Source organism: Vidua macroura, unplaced genomic scaffold (genome assembly GCF_024509145.1).
Source record: "Vidua macroura isolate BioBank_ID:100142 unplaced genomic scaffold, ASM2450914v1 whyUn_scaffold_213, whole genome shotgun sequence".
Classification (NCBI taxonomy): domain Eukaryota; kingdom Metazoa; phylum Chordata; class Aves; order Passeriformes; family Viduidae; genus Vidua; species Vidua macroura.
Window position 1 is genome coordinate 35,113 of NW_026530588.1, and position 19,630 is coordinate 54,742.

The following is a 19,630-nucleotide window of genomic DNA, read 5'->3' on the forward strand; positions in this document are numbered from 1 at the left end:
TGGGAGGGGACTGGGAGGGAACTGGGACAAACTGGGAGGGACTGGGATGGCAATAAAGGAGAACGGAGAGCTGGACACGAGGCTCGGGTGTGACTGGGAGGGACTGGGAGGAACTGGGATGGAACTGGGAGGAACTGGGACAAACTGGGAGGGACTGGGATAAACTGGGAGGGAACTGGGAGAGACTGGGATAAACTGGGACAAACTGGGAGGGGACTGGGAGGGAACTGGGACAAACTGGGACAAACTGGGAGGGACTGGGACGGCAATAAAGGAGAACGGAGAGCTGGACACGATGCTCGGGTGTGACTGGGAGGGACTGGGACAAACTGGGAGGGGACTGGGAGGAACTGGGAGGGAACTGGGAGGGACTGGGATGGAACTGGGAGGGACTGGGAGGGAGCTGGGATAAACTGGGACAAACTGGGAGGGGATTGGGGGGGTAAAAAGGGGATTTGGGGTTACTGGTTTGTACTGGTTTGGGGTTTGGGGCTACTGGGAGGGAACTGGGATTGAACTGGGAGGGACTGGGAGGGAACTGGGAGGAACTGGGGGGCAACTGGGGGTTACTGGGAGGGACTGGGAGGCGATTTGGGGTTACTGGTTTGTACTGGTTTGGGGTTTGGGGTTACTGGTTTGTACTGGGAGGGCGCTGGGCTGAACTGGGAGGGTTCCCCGCGTGCACCGGGCCCAGCTGGCCCCAACTGGTCCGAACTGGTCCCGAACTGGTCCCGAACTGGTCCCAAACTGGTCCGAACTGGGAGCCCCGCCCGGGCCCCGCCCGCCGCGCGCGGCCGTAGCCACGCCCCCCCACCCCCCCTCTCCGCCTGACGTCACCGCGCGCCTGCGCGGCGCGCTGGCGTCACTTCCGGCGCGCTCGGTCACGATGGAGGAGCTGGGGCTGCTCGGGGAGAAGCCGCAGGTGAGGGGGGGGAGGGGAGGGGGGGGTCCCCAAAACCCCCGGGGGGGGGGAGGGGAGGGGGGGGAGCACCCGGGGGACCCCCAAAAATTGGGGGGGGGGGGGGGGAGGGGCCCCGAGCGTTTTTTTTTTGTTTTTATTTTTTTTTTTAAGCGGGCTCCGCCCACTTCCGGCGTTGTGGCCACGCCCCTTTTTTTGGATGCCGATTTGCGGGGGGGGGGGAGGGGAGGTCAGGACCCCCCCCAAAAATTTTTGGGACCCCTCCCCCAGTTGTCCCCCCCCCCGCCCCACACCCCGAGGCCCCGCCCCCAATTTAAAGGCCCCGCCCCCCGGTTTTAAGCCCCTCCCCTTTTAAATTCCCCATTCTAAAGCCCCTCCCCCATTTTAAAGCCCCGCTTGAGCCCCTCCCCTTTTAAGCCCCCTCCCCATTTCCGAACCACTCCCCCCAATTTAAGCCCCCTCCCCATTTTTGAACCCCTCCCCTTTAAGCCCCTCCTCCATTTTTAAAGCCCCTCCCCCCATTTTTAAAGCCCCTCCCCCCATTTTAGGGCCCCTCCCCCACCCCCAGGTGTTCCCCCAGGTGCCCCCCCCCTCACCTGGGGGTGCCCCTCCCCCATTTTGGGTGCCGCTGCTCACCTGGGCCTCACCTGGATCTCACCTGGGCCTCACCTGTCCTGTCTCACCTGTCCCTCACCTGTCCCATCCATCTCACCTGTCCTGTCTCTCTCACCTGTGCTGCCCATCTCACCTGGATCTCACCTGTCCCTCACCTGTCCTGTCTCACCTGTCTCACCTGTCTCACCTGTCCCATCCATCTCACCTGTCCTGTCTCACCTGTGCTGCCCATCTCACCTGTCTCTCACCTGTCCCACCTGTGCCTCACCTGGATCTCACCTGGGCCTCACCTGTCCTGTCTCACCTGTCCCACCTGAGTCTCACCTGTCTGTATCTCACCTGTCTCTCATCTGCCTCACCTGTCTGTATCTCACCTGTATCTCACCTGTCTCACCTGTCCTGTCTCACCTGTCTCACCTGTCTCACCTGTCCCATCCATCTCACCTGGATCTCACCTGTCCCTCACCTGTCCGTGTCTCACCTGTCCTGTGCCTCACCTGTCCCTCACCTGTCCCATCCATCTCACCTGTGCCTCACCTGTCTCACCTGTCCCTCACCTGTCCTTCACCTGTCTCACCTGGATCTCACCTGTCTCTCACCTGTCTCACCTGTCCTGTCCTGCCTGCCCCACCTGAGTCTCACCTGTGCCTCACCTGTCCTGTCTCTCTCACCTGTCTCTCACCTGGATCTCACCTGTCCTGTCCCGCCTGAGTCTCACCTGTCTGTATCTCACCTGTCTGTATCTCACCTGTCTCACCTGTATCTCACCTGTATCTCACCTGTGTCTCACCTGTCTCACCTGTCCATATCTCACCTGTCTGTGTCTCACCTGTCTCACCTGTATCTCACTGTTTATGTCTCACCTGACTCACCTGTTCTGTCTCTCACCTGTCTCACCTCTCACCTGTCTCACCTGTGTCTCACCTGTCCATGTCTCACCTGTCTCACCTGTCTCACCTGTCTCTCACCTGTCTCTCACCTGTCTCTCACCTGTCTCACCTGCCCAGGACGATGTCCCGGCCTCGGCCGCCCCCCGGCCCCTCCCCGGCCTCGCCTTCCTGGTGCCGGAGCCCGAGGACCTGGAGGACCTGTACAGCAGGTACAAGGTGAGTGACAGGTGTGACACACCTGTGTGACAGGTGAGGTTACCTGTACAGCAGGTACAAGGTGAGTGACACACCTGGGACAGGTGAGGGCTGGGAATGACTTGTACAGCAGGTACAAGGTGAGTGACAGGTGAGGTTACCTGTGGGACAGGTGAGGGGTTACAGGACCTGTACAGCAGGTACAAGGTGAGTGACACACCTGGGGACAGGTGAGGTTACCTGTACAGCAGGTACAAGGTGAGTGACACACCTGGGGACAGGTGAGGTTACCTGTACAGCAGGTACAAGGTGAGTGACACACCTGGGACAGGTGAGGTTACCTGTGGGACAGGTGAGGGGTTACAGGACCTGTACAGCAGGTACAAGGTGAGTGACGCCTGTGACACACCTGTGTGACACACCTGGGGACAGGTGAGGGCTGGGAACGACCTGTACAGCAGGTACAAGGTGAGTGACACACCTGGGACAGGTGAGGTTACCTGTGGGACAGGTGAGGGGTTACAGGACCTGTACAGCAGGTACAAGGTGAGTGACACACCTGGGGACAGGTGAGGTTACCTGTGGGACAGGTGAGGTTACCTGTACAGCAGGTACAAGTTGAGAGCACACCTGTGTGACAATGTCCCACGGCTCAGGTGTCCCTCAGGTGTGTCTCACCTGGCTCAGGTGTGTCTCAGGTGTGTCTCAGGTGTGTCTCAGGTGTGTCTGACCTGGCTCAGGTGTGTTCTCACCTGCAGAAGCTGCAGCAGGAGCTGGAGTTCCTGGAGGTGCAGGAGGAGCTCAGCTCCTGCGCTGTGCCCCAGGTGTGCCCAGGTGTGTCCCAGGTGTGTCTCACCTGGCTCAGGTGTGTCTCAGGTGTACCCAGGTGTGTCTCAGGTGTGTCTCACCTGTCTCACCTGCAGAAGCTGCAGCAGGAGCTGAAGTTCCTGGAGGTGCAGGAGGAGCTCAGCTCCTGCGCTGTGCCCCAGGTGTACCCAGGTGTACCCCAGGTGTGTCCCAGGTGTGCCCCAGGTGTACCCAGGTGTGTCTCACCTGGCTCAGGTGTGTTCTCACCTGCAGAAGCTGCAGCAGGAGCTGGAGTTCCTGGAGGTGCAGGAGGAGTACATCAAGGACGAGCAGCGGAACCTCAAGAAGGAATTCCTGCACGCGCAGGAGGAGGTGAAGCGCATCCAGAGCATCCCGCTGGTCATCGGGCAGTTCCTGGAGGCCGTGGACCAGAACACGGCCATCGTGGGCTCCACCACAGGTGAGACACACCTGGGCACACACCTGGGCACACCTGGGTACACAACTGGATACACCTGGGTACACACCTGGGAATAGCTGGGTACACCTGGGATGGGTGGGGCCATGGGTTGGGGGTGTCCCATTGGTCATTAGAGGTCATGGACCAGAACGCGGCCATCGTGGGCTCCACCACAGGTGAGACACACCTGGGCACACCTGGGCACACACCTGGGAACACACCTGGGCACACCTGGGTACACCTGGGAATAGCTGGGCACACCTGGGGTAGGTGGGGCCGTGGGTTTGAGTGTCCCATTGGTCATCAGAAGCCGTGGACCAGACCATGGTCATGGTGGGGACCAGCACAGGTGAGACACACCTGGATACACCTGGGAACACCTGGGCACACCTGGGATCGGTGAGGGACACGGGGGATGGGGGTTGGGCGTGTCCCGCTGGTCATCGGGCAGTTCCTGGAGGCTGTGGACCAGAACACCGCCATCGTGGGCTCCACCACAGGTGAGACACACCTGGGCACACCTGGGCACACACCTGGGCACACCTGGGAATAGCTCCACACACCTGGGGTAGGTGGGAGATACCTGGGGTGGGTGGGATCGTGGGTTCGAGTGTCCCATTGGTCATCAGAGACCGTGGACCGGACCATGGTCATGGTGGGGACCAGCACAGGTGAGACACACCTGGGCACACACCTGGGCACACCTGGATACACCTGGATACACCTGGGAACACCTGGGATCGGTGAGGGACACGGGGGATGGGGGTTGGCAGCATCCCGCTGGTCATCGGGCAGTTCCTGGAGGCCGTGGACCAGAACACCGCCATCGTGGGCTCCACCACAGGTGAGGCACACCTGGGCACACCTGGGCACACCTGGGCACACCTGGGAATAGCTCCACACACCTGGGGTGGGTGGGGCCATGGGTTGGGGGTGTCCCATTGGTCATCAGAGGTCATGGACCAGAACACGGCCATCGTGGGCTCCACCACAGGTGAGACACACCTGGGCACACCTGGGCACACCTGGGGTAGGTGGGATCGTGGGTTCGAGTGTCCCATTGGCCATCAGAGGCCGTGGACCGGACCATGGTCATGGTGGGGACCAGCACAGGTGAGACACACCTGGGCACACACCTGGGCACACCTGGGTACATCTGGGAACACCTGGGTGCACCTGGGGTAGGTGAGGGACACGGGGGATGGGGGTTGGCAGCATCCCGCTGGTCATCGGGCAGTTCCTGGAGGCCGTGGAGCAGAACTCGGCCATGGTGGGCTCCACCACAGGTGAGACACACCTGGGCACACCTGGGAACACACCTGGGAATAGCTCCACACACCTGGGGTAGGTGGGACCGTGGGTTTGAGTGTCCCATTGGTCATCAGAAGCCGTGGACCAGACCATGGTCATGGTGGGGACCAGCACAGGTGAGACACACCTGGGCACACACCTGGATACACCTGGGTACACCTGGGAATAGCTCCACACACCTGGGGTAGGTGGGGCCATGGGTAGGGCGTGTCCCGCTGGTCATCGGGCAGTTCCTGGAGGCCGTGGAGCAGAACACCGCCATCGTGGGCTCCACCACAGGTGAGGCACACCTGGGCACACACCTGGATACACCTGGGCACACCTGGGTACACACCTGAGATACCTGGGATAGGTGGGAACACGAGTTCAGGGTGTCCCATTGCTCATCTGAGGGCATGGACCGGCCCGTGGTCATGGTGGGCTCCACCTGGGCACACCTGGGCACACCTGGGCACACCTGAGGCCTCACCTGGGCACACACCTGAGATACCTGGGATGGGTGGGAACGTGACTTTGGAGCGTCCCCTTGGACATCAGAGGCTGTGGACCGGCCCGTGGTCATGGTGAGCTCCACCTGGGCACACCTGGGCACACCTGGGCACACACCTGGGCACTCACCTGGGATACCTGGGACGGGTGGGAACGTGAGTTCAGGGTGTCCCATTGCTCATCAGAGGGTGTGGACCGGCCCATGGTCATGGTGGGCTCCACCTGGGCACACCTGAGGCCTCACCTGGGCACACCTGGACACACCTGGGCACTCACCTGGGATACCTGGGACGGGTGGGAACGTGATTTTGGGGTGTCCCATTGCTCATCAGAGGGTGTGGACCGGCCCGTGGTCGTGGTGGGCTCCACCTGGCCACACCTGAGGCCTCACCTGGCTACACCTGAAGCCTCACCTGGCCACACCTGAGGCCTCACCTGGGTACACCTGAGGCCTCACCTGGCCACACCTGAGGCCTCACCTGGGCACACCTGAGGCCTCACCTGGCCACACCTGAGGCCTCACCTGGGCACACCTGAGGCCTCACCTGGGTACACCTGAGGCCTCACCTGGCCACACCTGAGGCCTCACCTGGCCACACCTGGGCACACCTGGCCACACCTGGCCACACCTGAGGCCTCACCTGGCCACACCTGAGGCCTCACCTGGGCGCGCCGAGGCCGCAAGCCCGGACGCCGAGATAACCACACCTCCCCACGGCCATTCCGGCCGCGTCCCACCCGTCCCACGCGGCCCAGGTGAGCCCCAGGTGAGCCCCAGGTGAGCCCCAGGTGAGCCCAGGTGCGTCACACAGGTTCCAACTACTACGTGCGCATCCTGAGCACCATCGACCGCGAGCTGCTCAAGCCCAACGCCTCGGTGGCGCTGCACAAGCACAGCAACGCCCTGGTGGACGTCCTGCCGCCCGAGGCCGACAGCAGCATCATGATGCTCACCTCAGGTGAGCGCACCTGGGCACACCTGGCCACACCTGGGCACGCCTGGGATCTGGGAAATGGGGTTTCGGGGTGGAAAAATGGGGTTTGGGGTGGGAAAAATGGGATTTGGGGTGAAAAAAACGGTGGTTGGGGTCACCTTGAGGTGGTGAGGTGTTGGGTGGGGTCGTGTTGGGGGTGAGCAGGTGTCACCTGGGCACACCTGGGCACACCTGGGCGCACCTGGGCACACCTGGGATCTGGGAAATGTGGTTTTGGGGTGGAAAAATGGGGTTTGGGGTGAAAAAAATGGGATTTGGGGTCACCTTGAGGTGGTGAGGTGTTGGGTGGGGTCGTCTCGGGGTGAGCAGGTGTCACCTGGGCGCACCTGGGCACACCTGGGCACACCTGGGATCCGGGAAATGGCGTTTCGGGGCGGAAAAATGGGGTTTGGGGTCTTAAAAATAGTGGTTGGGGTCCAAAAAATGGGGTTTGGGGTCACCTTGAGGTGGTGAGGTGTTGGGTGGGGTCGTGTTGGGGTGAGCAGGTGTCACCTGGGCACACCTGGGCACACCTGGGCACACCTGGGTGCGCCTGGGCACACCTGGGATCCGGGAAATGGGGTTTTAGGGTGGGAAAGTGGGGTTTGGGGCGGGAAAAATGGGATTTGGGGTCATTTTAAGGTGGTGAGGTGTTGGGTGGGGTCGTGTTGGGGTGAGCAGGTGTCACCTGGGCACACCTGGGCGCACCTGGGATCTGGGAAATGGGGTTTTGGGGTGGAAAAATGGGATTTGGGGCGAAAAAAATGGGGTTTGGGGTCATTTTAAGGTCGTGAGGTGTTGGGTGGGGTCGTGTTGGGGTGAGCAGGTGTCACCTGGGTGCACCTGGGCGCAGCTGGGCACACCTGGGCGCACCTGGGCACACCTGGGCACACCTGGGCACACCTGGGCACACCTGGAAAATGGGGTTTTGGGGTGGAAAAATGGGGTTTGGGGGCGAAAAAAATGGTGGTTGGGGTGATGAAAAGTCAACTGGGGTCACCTTGAGGTGGTGAGGTGTTGGGTGGGGTCGTGTTGGGGTGAGCAGGTGTCACCTGGGCACACCTGGCCGCACCTGGGCACACCTGGGATCCAGGAAATGTGGTTTTGGGGTGGAAAAGTGGAGTTTGGGCGAAAAAAATGGGGTTTGGGGTCATTTTAAGGTCGTGAGGTGTTGGGTGGGGTCGTGTTGGGGTGAGCAGGTCACACCTGGGCGCACCTGGGCACACCTGGCCACACCTGGCACACCTGGGGTCCGGAAAACGGCGTTTCGGGGCGGAAAAATGGGGTTTGGGGCGGGAAAAATGGGATTTGGGGTCATTTTAAGGTCGTGAGGTGTTGGGTGGGGTCGTGTTGGGGTGAGCAGGTGTCACCTGGGCACACCTGGGCACGCCTGGGATCCGGGAAATGGGGTTTTGGGGTGGAAAAAATGGGGTTTGGGGTGGAAAAAATGGGGTTTGGGGTCACCTTGAGGTGGTGAGGTGTTGGGTGGGGTCGTGTTGGGGTGAGCAGGTCGCACCTGGGCACACCTGGGCACACCTGGCACACCTGGGCTCGTTCTCAGTTGTTCCCAGTTGACCCTGACCAGTCCCAGTTGCCTGGGACCGGTCCCAGTAGCCCCAGACTGGTCCAGTAGCCACACACTGGCCCCAGTAGCCCCAGTAGCCTCAGTTTCCCCAGTAGCCCCAGTAGCCCCCAGTTCACCCCAGTAGCCACACACTGGCCCCAGTAGCCCCAGTAGCCTCAGTTTCCCCAGTAGCCCCAGTAGCCCCCAGTTCATCCCAGTTTCCCCAGTTTCCCCAGTAGCCCCCAGTTCATCCCAGTAGCCCCAGTAGCTGCAGACTGGCCCCAGTAGCCCCAGTAGCCTCAGTTTTCCCAGTAGCCCAGTAGCCCCCAGTTCACCGCAGTAGCCCCACACTGGTCCCAGTAGCCCAGTAGCCTCAGTTTTCCCAGTAGCCCCAGTGGCCCCAGTAGCCCCAGACTGGCCCCAGTTCATCCCAGTAGCCGCAGTAGCCCCACACTGTCCCAGTTTCCCCAGTAGCCCCAGTAGCCGCAGTAGCCCCCAGTTCATCCCAGTAGCCCCAGTAGCCCCAGTTTCCCCAGTTCATCCCAGTAGCCCAGACTGGTCCCAGTAGCCCCACACTGGCCGCAGTAGCCCCAGTTCATCTCAGTAGCCCCCAGTAGCCCCAGTGGCCCCAGTAGCCCCCAGTTCATCCCAGTAGCTCCAGACTGGCCCCAGTAGCCCCAGTTCATCCCAGTAGCCCACACTGGCCGCAGTAGCCGCAGTGGCCCCAGACTGGCCCCAGTAGCCCCCAGTTTCCCCAGTAGCCCCAGACTGGCCCCAGTTCATCCCAGTAGCCCCAGTAGCCCAGACTGGCCCCAGTTCATCCCAGTAGCCCCAGTAGCCCAGACTGGCCCCAGTTCATCCAGTAGCCCCAGTAGCCCAGACTGGCCCCAGTAGCCCCCAGTTCATCCCAGTAGCCCACACTGGCCGCAGTAGCCCCAGACTGGCCGCAGTAGCCCACCCCCGTCCGCGCTGGCCCCCAGAGCAGAAGCCCGACGTGCTCTACGCCGACATCGGCGGCATGGACATCCAGAAGCAGGAGGTGCGCGAGGCCGTGGAGCTGCCCCTCACCCACTTCGAGCTCTACAAACAGGTGAGCGCACCTGGGCGCACCTGGGCACACCTGGGGGCACCTGGGCACACCTGGGGGCACACCTGGGCACACCTGGGCACACCTGGGGGCACCTGGGCACACCTGGGGGCACACCTGGGCACACCTGGGGAGCTCCTGGGGACACCTGGGCGCACCTGGGCACACCTGAGATACACCTGGGGAGCTCCTGGTGACATCCAGAGACACCTGGGCACACCTGGGGACCTCCTGGGGAAACCTGGGGACACCTGGTGAGCTCCTGGGAACACCTGGGGAGCTCAGGTGAGTTCCTGGGGACATCCAGATGAGCTCCTGGGGACCTCCTGGGACACCTGGTGAGCTGAGGTGACACCTGGGGACATCCAGGTGGCCTTGAGGATCCTCAGGTGACCTGGAAGAGCCCCAGGTGAGCCCCAGGTGACCTGGAGGAGCCCCAGGTGAGCCCCAGGTGAGCTCCAGGTGAGCTCCAGGTGAGCCCCAGGTGAGCTCCAGGTGAGCCCCAGGTGACCTGGAGGAGCTCCAGGTGAGCCCCAGGTGAGCCCCAGGTGAGCCCCAGGTGACCTGGGGACTCTCAGGTGACCTGGAGGCCCCAGGTGGGCTCCAGGTGAGCCCAGGTGAGCCCAGGTGACCTGGAGGCCCCAGGTGAGCCCAGGTAACCCGGCCCCGCCCGCCCGCAGATCGGCATTGACCCCCCGCGGGGGGTGCTCATGTACGGCCCCCCCGGCTGCGGGAAGACCATGCTGGCCAAGGCCGTGGCCCACCACACCACAGGTGAGCTCCGGGCACACCTGGGCACACCTGGGCACACCTGGGAGGGGTCTGGGGACACCTGGGGACACCTGGGGGGGGTTTGAGGGCATCTGGGAGGGGTCTGGGGACACCTGGGGGGGGTTTGGGGACACCTGGGAGGGGTTTGGGGACATCTGGGTGGGGTCAGGGGACACCTGGGGATACCTGGGAGGGTTTGGGGACACCTGGGGGGGGTTTGGGGACACCTGGGGGGGGTTGGAGATACCTGGGCGGGGTTTGGGGACACCTGGGGACACCTGGAATGGTTTGGGGACACCTGGGGGGGTTTGAGGGCATCTGGGGGGGGGCTTGGGCACACCTGGGCACACCTGGGTGGGGTTTGGGGACACCTGGGGGGGTTTTGGGCGGTTCTTGGGGGTGAGGAACGTTCTGGAGAACTTCGGGATGGAGATCAAGGACACCTGGAGGGGTTTGGTGACACCTGGGAAGGGTTTGGGGACATCTGGAGGGGTTTGGGACATCTGGGGACACCTGGGGGGGTTTGGGGAGGTTCTGGGTGAGTTCCTGATGGGTTCCTGGTGCTCTCCATGGATTCCCGGTGGCATTTCTGGGACTTCTGGAGATGTTTTGGGTTCCTGGTGCTCTCCAGGGGTTCCTGGTGGGATTTTTGGGATTTCTGGCCACATTTTGGGTTCCTGATGCTCTCCAGGGGTTCCTGGTGGTCTCCATGGGTTCCTAGTGGGATTTTTGGGATTCCTGGAGATGTTTTGAAGTTCCTGGTGGTCTCCATGGGTTCCTGGTGGGATTTTTGGGGTTTTTGGAGATGTTTTGGGTTCCTGGTGCTCTCCATGGATTCCCGGTGGGATTTTTGGGATTTTTGGAGATGTTTTGGGTTCCTGGTGGGATTTTGGGGGTTTTTGGAGATGTTTTGGGTTCCTGATGGGATTTGGGGGGTTTTTGGAGATGTTTTGGATTCCTGGGGCTCTCCAGGGGTTCCTGGTGGGATTTTTGGGATTCCTGGAGATGTTTTGAAGTTCCTGGTGCTCTCCATGGATTCCCGGTGGGATTTTTGGGATTCCTGGAGATGTTTTGGATTCCTGGGGCTCTCCAGGGGTTCCTGGTGGGATTTTTGGGATTCCTGGAGGTGTTTTGGGTTCCTGGTGGTCTCCAGGGGTTCTGGTGGTCTCCATGGATTCTCGGTGGGATTTTTGGGATTCCTGGAGATGTTTTGGGTTCCTGGTGGTCTCCATGGGTTCCTGATGGAATTTTTGGGACTTTTGGAGATGTTTTTGGTTCCTGGTGCTCTCTATGGATCCTCTGTGCGATTTTTGGGGTTTTTGGAGATGTTTTGGGTTCCTGGTGGGATTTTGGGGGTTTTTGGAGATGTTTTGGGTTCCTGGGGCTCTCCAGGGGTTCCTGGTGGGATTTTTGGGATTCCTGGAGGTGTTTTGGGTTCCTGGTGGTCTCCAGGGGTTCCTGGTGGTCTCCATGGATTCTCGGTGGGATTTTTGGGATTCCTGGAGATGTTTTGGGTTCCTGGTGGTCTCCAGGGGTTCCTGATGGAATTTTTGGGATTTTTGGAGATGTTTTGGGTTCCTGGTGGGATTTTGGGGGTTTTTGGAGATGTTTTGGGTTCCTGGTGGGATTTTGGGGGTTTTTGGAGATGTTTTGGGTTCCTGGTGGGATTTTTGGGGTTTTTGGAGATGTTTTGGGTTCCTGGTGGTCTCCAGGGGTTCCTGGCGTTCTCCATGGATTCCTGGTGGAATTTTTGGGACTTTCGGAGATGTTTTGGGTTCTGGTGCTCTCTATGGATTCTCTGTGGGATTTTTGGGGTTTTTGGAGATGTTTTGGGTTCCTGGTGGGATTTTTGGTGTTTCTGGAGCTGTTTTTGGTTCCTGGTGCTCTCCATGAATTCCCGGTGGGATTTTTGGGATTTTTGGAGCTGTTTTGGGTTCCTGGGGCTCTCCAGGGGTTCCTGGTGGTCTCCATGGATTCTCAGTGGGATTTTTGGGATTCCTGGAGATGTTTTGAAGTTCCTGGTGCTCTCCATGGATTCCCGGTGGGATTTTTGGGATTCCTGGAGATGTTTTGGGTTCCTGGGGCTCTCCAGGGGTTCCTGGTGGGATTTTTGGGGTTTTTGGAGATGTTTTGGGTTCCTGGTGGGATTTTGGGATTCCTGGAGATGTTTTGGGTTCCTGGTGGTCTCCAGGGGTTCCTGGCGTTCTCCATGGATTCCTGGTGGAATTTTTGGGACTTTTGGAGATGTTTTGGGTTCCTGGTGCTCTCCATGAATTCCCAGTGGGATTTTTGGGGTTTTTGGAGCTGTTTTGGGTTCCCGGTGGGATTTTTGGTGTTTCTGGAGCTGTTTTTGGTTCCTGGTGTTCTCCATGAATTCCGGTGGGATTTTTTTGTGATTTTTGGAGATTTTTGGAGATCCTAAATTCTGGTTTTTTTTTGGTGGGGGTGGTCTCCTCCAGCCGCCTTCATCCGCGTGGTGGGCTCGGAGTTCGTGCAGAAGTACCTGGGCGAGGGCCCGCGGATGGTGCGCGACGTCTTCCGCCTGGCCAAGGAGAACGCGCCCGCCATCATCTTCATCGACGAGATCGACGCCATCGCCACCAAGCGCTTCGACGCCCAGACCGGGGGTGAGGGCCCCGACCCCCAAACTGGGGAGGGGTCTCCATGGGCTGGGGTCTGGGGGGACCCGGGTGGGATTTGGGGGGTTTTGGGTGGGATTTTGGGGGTTTTTGGTGGAATTTGGGCTTGAGGAACCTTCTGGAGAACCTGAGAACTTTACCGAGATGGAATTTGGGGTTTTGGGTGGAATTTTGGGGATTTTGGGTGGAATTTTGGGGGTTTTTTGGTGAAATTTCGGGTTTTTTTGGTGGACTTTTGGGGGTTTTTGGTGGAATTTTGGGGTTTTTGGTGGAATTTTGGGGGTTTTTGGTGGGATTTGGGCTTGAGGAACCTTCTGGAGAACTTCAGAACTTCACCCGGATGGAATTTGGGGTTTTGGGTGGGATTTTGGGGTCACCTGGACGGATTTTGGAGTTTTTGGTAGAATTTTGGGGGTTTTTGGTGAATTTTTGGGGGTTTTTGGTGGAATTTTGGGGGTTTTTGTGGAATTTTGGAGGTTTTTGGTGGAATTTTGGGGGTTTTTGGTGGGATTTGTGCTTGAGGAACCTTCTGGAGAACCTGAGAACTTCACCCGGATGGAATTTGGGGTTTTGGGTGGGATTTTGGGGTCACCTGGTTGGAATTTTGGACTTTTTGGTGGAATTTTGGGGGTTTTGGTGGAATTTGGGCTTGAGGAACCTTCTGGAGAACTTCAGAACTTCAGCCGGATGGAATTTGGGGTTTTGGGTGGGGTTTTGGGGTCACCTGGACGGATTTTGGAGTTTTTGATGGAATTTTGGGGGTTTTTGGTGAATTTTTGGGGTTTTTGGTGGAATTTTGGGGGTTTTTGGTGAATTTTGGGAGTTTTTGGTGGAATTTTAGGGGGTTTTTGGTGGAATTTGGGCTTGAGGAACCTTCTGGAGAACCTCAGAACTTCAGCTGGATGGAATTTGGGGTTTTGGGTGGGATTTGGGGGATTTTGGGATTTTGGGGTGGATTTTGGGTGAAATTTTGGGATTTTGGGGTGGATTTTGGGTGAAATTTTGGGATTTTGGGTGGGATTTTGGGTGAAATTTTGGGATTTTGGGTGGGATTTTGGGTGGAATTTTGGGGATTTTGGTGAAAGTTTGGGATTTTGGGGTGGATTTTGGGGTGGGATTTTGGGTAGAATTTTGGGTATTTTGGTGAAATTTGGGGATTTCGGGGTGAAATTTTGGGATTTTGGGTGGATTTTGGTGTGAAATTTTGGGATTTTGGGTGGATTTTGGGGTAGGATTTTGGGAATTTCGGGTGGAATTTTGGGGATTTTGGTGAATTTTTGGGATTTTGGGGTGGAATTCTGGGATTTTGGGATTTGGGTTTGGGATTGGGGCGTCCCAAAATCGCCGTTTTCCGCCCCAAGCCGACCGCGAGGTGCAGCGAATCCTCCTGGAGCTCCTGAACCAGATGGACGGCTTCGACCAGAACGTCAACGTCAAGGTGCGCCCAGGTGTCCTCAGGTGTGCCCAGGTGTCCCCTCAGGTGTGCCCAGGTGTGCCCAGGTGTGCCCAGGTGTCCCCCCAGGTGCGCCCAGGTGTGCCCAGGTGCCCCCAGGTGTGGCCAGGTGCCCCCCAGGTGTCCCCAGGTGTCCCCAGGTGTGCCCAGGTGCACCCAGGTGTGCCCAGGTGTGTGCCCAGGTGTGCCCAGGTGTGCCCAGGTGCGCCCAGGTGCACCCAGGTGTGCCCAGGAGCCCCCAGGTGTCCCCAGGTGTGCCCAGGTGCACCCAGGTGTCCCCAGGTGTGCCCAGGTGTCCCCCAGGTGTCCCCAGGTGTGCTCAGGTGTGCCCCTGACCCCTCACCTGCCCGCAGGTGATCATGGCCACCAATCAGGCGCACACCTGGGCACACCTGGATGAGGAATTTGGGGTTTTTTGGGGGTTTTTGGGTTTTTTTGGGGGGTTTTATGGATCTGAGTGGGATTTGGGGATCTCAGGTGTGCCCAGGTGTGCCCAGGTGTGCTCCTGACCCCTCACCTGCCCGCAGGTGATCATGGCCACTAACCAGGCGCACACCTGGGCACACCTGGGCACACCTGGGCACACCTGGATGAGGAATTCTGGGGTTTTTTGGGGGTTTTTGGGGTTTTTTGGGTTTTTTTGCGGGGTTTTATGGATCTGGGTGGGTTTTGGGGATCTCAGGTGTGCCTAGGTGTGTTCTCACCCCTCACCTGCCCGCAGGTGATCATGGCCACCAACCGGCGCACACCTGGGCACACCTGGATGAGGAATTCTGCGTTTTTTGGGTTTTTTTTGGGTTTTCTGGTTTTTTTGGGGTTTTTAATGGGTTTCTATAGATCTGAGGGATCTCAGGTGTGCCCAGGTGTGTTCTCACCCCTCACCTGCCCGCAGGTGATCATGGCCACCAACCGGGCGGACACGCTGGACCCGGCGCTGCTGCGGCCCGGCCGCCTGGACCGCAAGATCGAGTTCCCGCTGCCCGACCGGCGCCAGAAGCGCCTCATCTTCTCCACCATCACCGGCAAGATGAACCTGTCCGAGGAGGTGGACCTGGAGGATTGTATCCGCACCTGGGCGCACCTGGGAACACCTGGGCACACCTGGGAACACCTGGGAGGGGTTAGAAACACACCTGGGCACACCTGGGCACACCTGGGAACACCTGGGAACACCTGGGAGGGGTTAGAAACACACCTGGGCACACCTGGGCACACCTGGGAACACCTGGGAACACCTGGGAGGGGTTAGAAACACACCTGGGCACACCTGGGCACACCTGGGCACACCTGGGAGGGGTTAAAAGCACACCTGGGCGCACCTGGGCACACCTGGGAACACCTGGGAGGGGTTAGAAACACACCTGGGGGGGATGGGAATACACCTGGTCACACACCTGTCCGAGGAGGTGGACCTGGAGGATTGTATCCGCACCTGGGCACACCTGGGAGGGGTTATAAACACACCTGGGCGCACCTGGGCACACCTGGGTACACCTGGGAGGGGTTAAAACCACACCTGGGCGCACCTGGGAACACCTGGGAGGGTTAGAAACAGACCTGGGGGGGATGGGAATACACCTGGCCACACCTGGGAGGGGTTAAAAACACACCTGGGCACACCTGGGCACACACCTGTCCGAGGAGGTGGACCTGGAGGATTGTATCCGCACCTGGGCACACCTGGGCACACGTGGGAGGGGTTAAAACCACACCTGGGCACACCTGGGAACACCTGGGAGGGGTTAAAACCACACCTGGGCACACCTGGGCACACCTGGGAACACCTGGGAGGGGTTAAAACCACACCTGGGAACACCTGGGAGGGGCTAGAAACACACCTGGGCACACCTGGGGGGGGTTAGAAACACACCTGGGGGGGGTGGGAATACACCTGGGCACACACCTGTCCGAGGAGGTGGACCTGGAGGATTGTATCCACACCTGGGCACACCTGGGAACACGTGGGAGGGGTTAGAAACACACCTGGGCGCACCTGGGAACACCTGGGGGTGGTTAGAAACACACCTGGGCACACCTGGGAGGGGTTAGAAACACACCTGGGGGGGATGGGAATACACCTGGGCACACCTGGGCACACCTGGGAACACCTGGGGGGGGTGGGAATACACCTGGGTGCACATGGGAGGGGTTAGAAACACACCTGGGCACACCTGGGAGGGGTTAAAAGCACACCTGGGCGCACCTGGGCACACCTGGGAACACCTGGGAGGGGTTAGAAACACACCTGGGGGGGATGGGAATACACCTGGGCACACACCTGTCCGAGGAGGTGGACCTGGAGGATTGTATCCACACCTGGGCACACCTGGGAACACCTGGGAACACCTGGGAGGGGTTAAAACCACACCTGGGCACACCTGGGAACACCTGGGAACACGTGGGAACACCTGGGAGGGGTTAAAACCACACCTGGGCACACCTGGGAACACCTGGGAACACCTGGGAGGGGTTAGAAACCACACCTGGGGGGGTGGAATACACCTGGTCACACACCTGTCCGAGGAGGTGGACCTGGAGGATTGTATCCGCACCTGGGCGCACCTGGGCACACGTGGGAGGGGTTAGAAACACACCTGGGCACACCTGGGTACACCTGGGAGGGGTTAAAACCACACCTGGGCGCACCTGGGCACACCTGCGCCGTTTCCTTGACCCCTGACCCAGACGTGGCGCGGCCGGACAAGATCTCGGGGGCCGACATCAACTCCATCTGCCAGGAGGTGAGAGCACACCTGGGCACACCTGGGCACACCTGGGGCAGGTGTGGGACACACCTGGGCACACCTGGGCACACCTGGGACAGGTGTGGGACACACCTGGGCACACCTGGGCACACCCGGGACAGGTGTGGGGCACACCCAGGCACACCTGGGCACACCTGGGACAGGTGTGGGACACACCCAGGCACACCTGGGACAGGTGTGGGGCACACCCGGGCACACCCAGGACAGGTGTGGGGCACACCCAGGCACACCTGGGCACACCTGGGACAGGTGTGGGACACACCCAGGCACACCTGGGACAGGTGTGGGGCACACCCGGGCACACCTGGGACAGGTGTGGGACACACCCAGGCACACCTGGGACAGGTGTGGGGCACACCCGGGCACACCTGGGACAGGTGTGGGGCACACCCAGGCACACCTGGGCACACCTGGGACAGGTGTGGGACACACCTGAGCTCACCTGGGCACACCTGGGCACACCTGGGACAGGTGTGGGGCACACCCGGGTACACCTGGGCACACCTGGGGCAGGTGTGGGACACACCTGGGCACACCTGGGACAGGTGTGGGGCACACCCAGGCACACCTGGGACAGGTGTGGAGCACCTGGGGACACGTGTGGCACAGGTGTGGTACCTGTGGATGGGACAGGTGACACCAGAGGTGACTCAGGTGTGGCTGTAGCTTGGTGTAGGTGACACAGGTGACACAGGTGACAGGTGACACAGGTGACACTCAGGTGACACAGGTGTGGCTGTAGCTCAGTGTAGGTGACACTGAGGTGACACAGGTGACTCTCAGGTGTGGCTGTAGGTGACACAGGTGTGACATTGTCCCCAGGGTGGCATGCTGGACGTGCGGGAGAACAGGTACATGGTGCTGGCACAGGTGACACAGGTGTGGCTGGAGCTCAGTTTAGGTGACACAGGTGTGGCTGTAGGTGACACAGGTGACACTCAGGTGTGGCTGTAACTCGGTGTAGGTGACACAGGTGTGGCTGTAGGTGACACAGGTGACACACAGGTGACACAGGTGTGACACTGTCCCCAGGGTGGCATGCTGGCCGTCAGGGAGAACAGGTACATGGTGCTGGCACAGGTGGCACAGGTGTGGCTGTAGCTCAGTGTAGGTGACTCAGGTGTGGCTGTAACTCGGTGTAGGTGACACAGGTGACACACAGGTGTGACACAGGTGTGCCTCTCCCCAGGGTGGCATGCTGGCCGTCAGGGAGAACAGGTACATCGTGCTGGCACAGGTGACTCAGGTGTGGCTGTAGCTCGGTGCAGGTGACACAGGTGACTCAGGTGACTCTCAGGTGTGGCTGTAGGTGACACAGGTGTGACATTGTCCCCAGGGTGGCATGCTGGCCGTGCGGGAGAACAGGTACATCGTGCTGGCACAGGTGACACAGGTGTGGCTGTAGCTCGGTGTAGGTGACTCAGGTGTAGCTGTAGGTGACACAGGTGACACACGTGACACAGGTGACACACGTGACACAGGTGTGACATTGTCCCCAGGGTGGCATGCTGGCCGTCAGGGAGAACAGGTACATCGTGCTGGCCAAGGACTTTGAGAAGGCGTACAAAACCGTCATCAAGAAGGACGAGCAGGAGCACGAGTTCTACAAGTGACACCTGCGCACACCTGCGCACACCTGGGACACACCTGGGGACACCTGGGCACACCTGGGGACACCCAGGGACACCTGGGACACACCTGGGGACACCTGGGCACACCTGGGCACACCTGGGGGACACCTGGGCACACCTGGGCACACCTGGGCACATTGAAATAAAGTTGAGAATGGAGCGAGAGCCTCGGAGCCTTTTTGGGGACACCTTGGGGACACCTTGGGGACACTTTGGGGACACTTTGGGGACACCGGGACACCCTTGGAGACACCGGGAGGGGCTTGGGGACACCCCTGGGGACACTGGGACATCTCTGGGACACGGGGGTGGCCTTGGGGACACTTTGGGGACATCCTTGGGGACAACAGGGTGGCCTTGGGGACACGGGGACAACCCGGGGAGGGACTTGGGGACATCCTTGGGGACACTGGGGACACCCTTGGGGACATCTTGGGGACACCTGGAGGGCCTTGGGGACATCCTTGGGGACAACAGGGTGGCCCTGGGGACACGGGGACAACCCAGGGAGGGATTTGGGGACACTTTGGGGACCCTTTGGGACACCAGGAGGGACTTGGGGACATTTGGGGACTTGGGGACAACCCAGGGAGGGATTTGGGGACTTGGGGACACCCCTGGGGACACCGGGGTGGCCTTGGGGACATTTTGGGGACACTCTGGGGACACTGGGACAACCTGGGGAGGGACTTGGGACATTGGGACACCCTTGGGGACACTTTGGGGACACCGGGAGGGACTTGGGGACACGGGGACAACCCGGGGAGGGATTTGGGGACACTTTGGGGACACTGAGAGTGCCTTGGGGACATCCTTGAGGACACCGGGGTGGCCTTGGGGACATCCTTGAGGACACCGGGGTGGCCTTGGGGACATGGGGACAACCTGGGGAGGATTTGGGGACTTGGGGACACCCCTGGGGACACTTTGAGGACACTGGGGTGGCCTTGGGGACACTTTGGGACATTCTGGGGACACGGGGACAACCTGAGGACACCCTTGGGGACATTGGGACACCTTTGGGGACACCGGGAGGGCCTTGGGGACACCTTGGGGACAA

General features: G+C 60.0%; 1 protein-coding gene and 1 long non-coding RNA gene across 10 annotated transcripts; both read left to right on the top strand.

The window, feature by feature from the left end:
* Positions 1 to 813: 813 nt before the first annotated feature.
* On the top strand, positions 814 to 18,641 carry PSMC4 (proteasome 26S subunit, ATPase 4). 9 transcript variants are annotated; one of them, XM_053969467.1, is made up of 13 exons: positions 814 to 922; positions 2,542 to 2,640; positions 3,700 to 3,886; positions 6,499 to 6,645; positions 9,205 to 9,314; positions 9,992 to 10,085; positions 12,542 to 12,709; positions 14,083 to 14,159; positions 15,067 to 15,235; positions 16,860 to 16,915; positions 17,762 to 17,881; positions 17,934 to 17,944; positions 18,249 to 18,267. In XM_053969467.1, the coding sequence occupies exons 1-13, from the start codon at positions 887 to 889 to the stop codon at positions 18,250 to 18,252; spliced, it is 1,278 nt and encodes a 425-aa protein (XP_053825442.1). In that variant the 5' UTR covers positions 814 to 886; the 3' UTR covers positions 18,253 to 18,267. The 9 variants fall into 9 exon arrangements, with proteins under 9 accessions (XP_053825442.1, XP_053825444.1, XP_053825443.1 ...); XM_053969473.1 differs by having other exon boundaries at positions 815 to 922; positions 17,762 to 17,840; positions 17,925 to 17,944; positions 18,249 to 18,296; XM_053969469.1 differs by lacking the exons at positions 17,934 to 17,944; positions 18,249 to 18,267 and adding an exon at positions 18,403 to 18,421 and having other exon boundaries at positions 17,762 to 17,883.
* On the top strand, positions 14,197 to 15,041 carry LOC128802921 (uncharacterized). The gene is made up of 3 exons (XR_008435608.1): positions 14,197 to 14,231; positions 14,357 to 14,398; positions 15,019 to 15,041. It is a non-coding gene; the product is annotated as an uncharacterized LOC128802921 (long non-coding RNA).
* Positions 18,642 to 19,630: the final 989 nt, after the last annotated feature.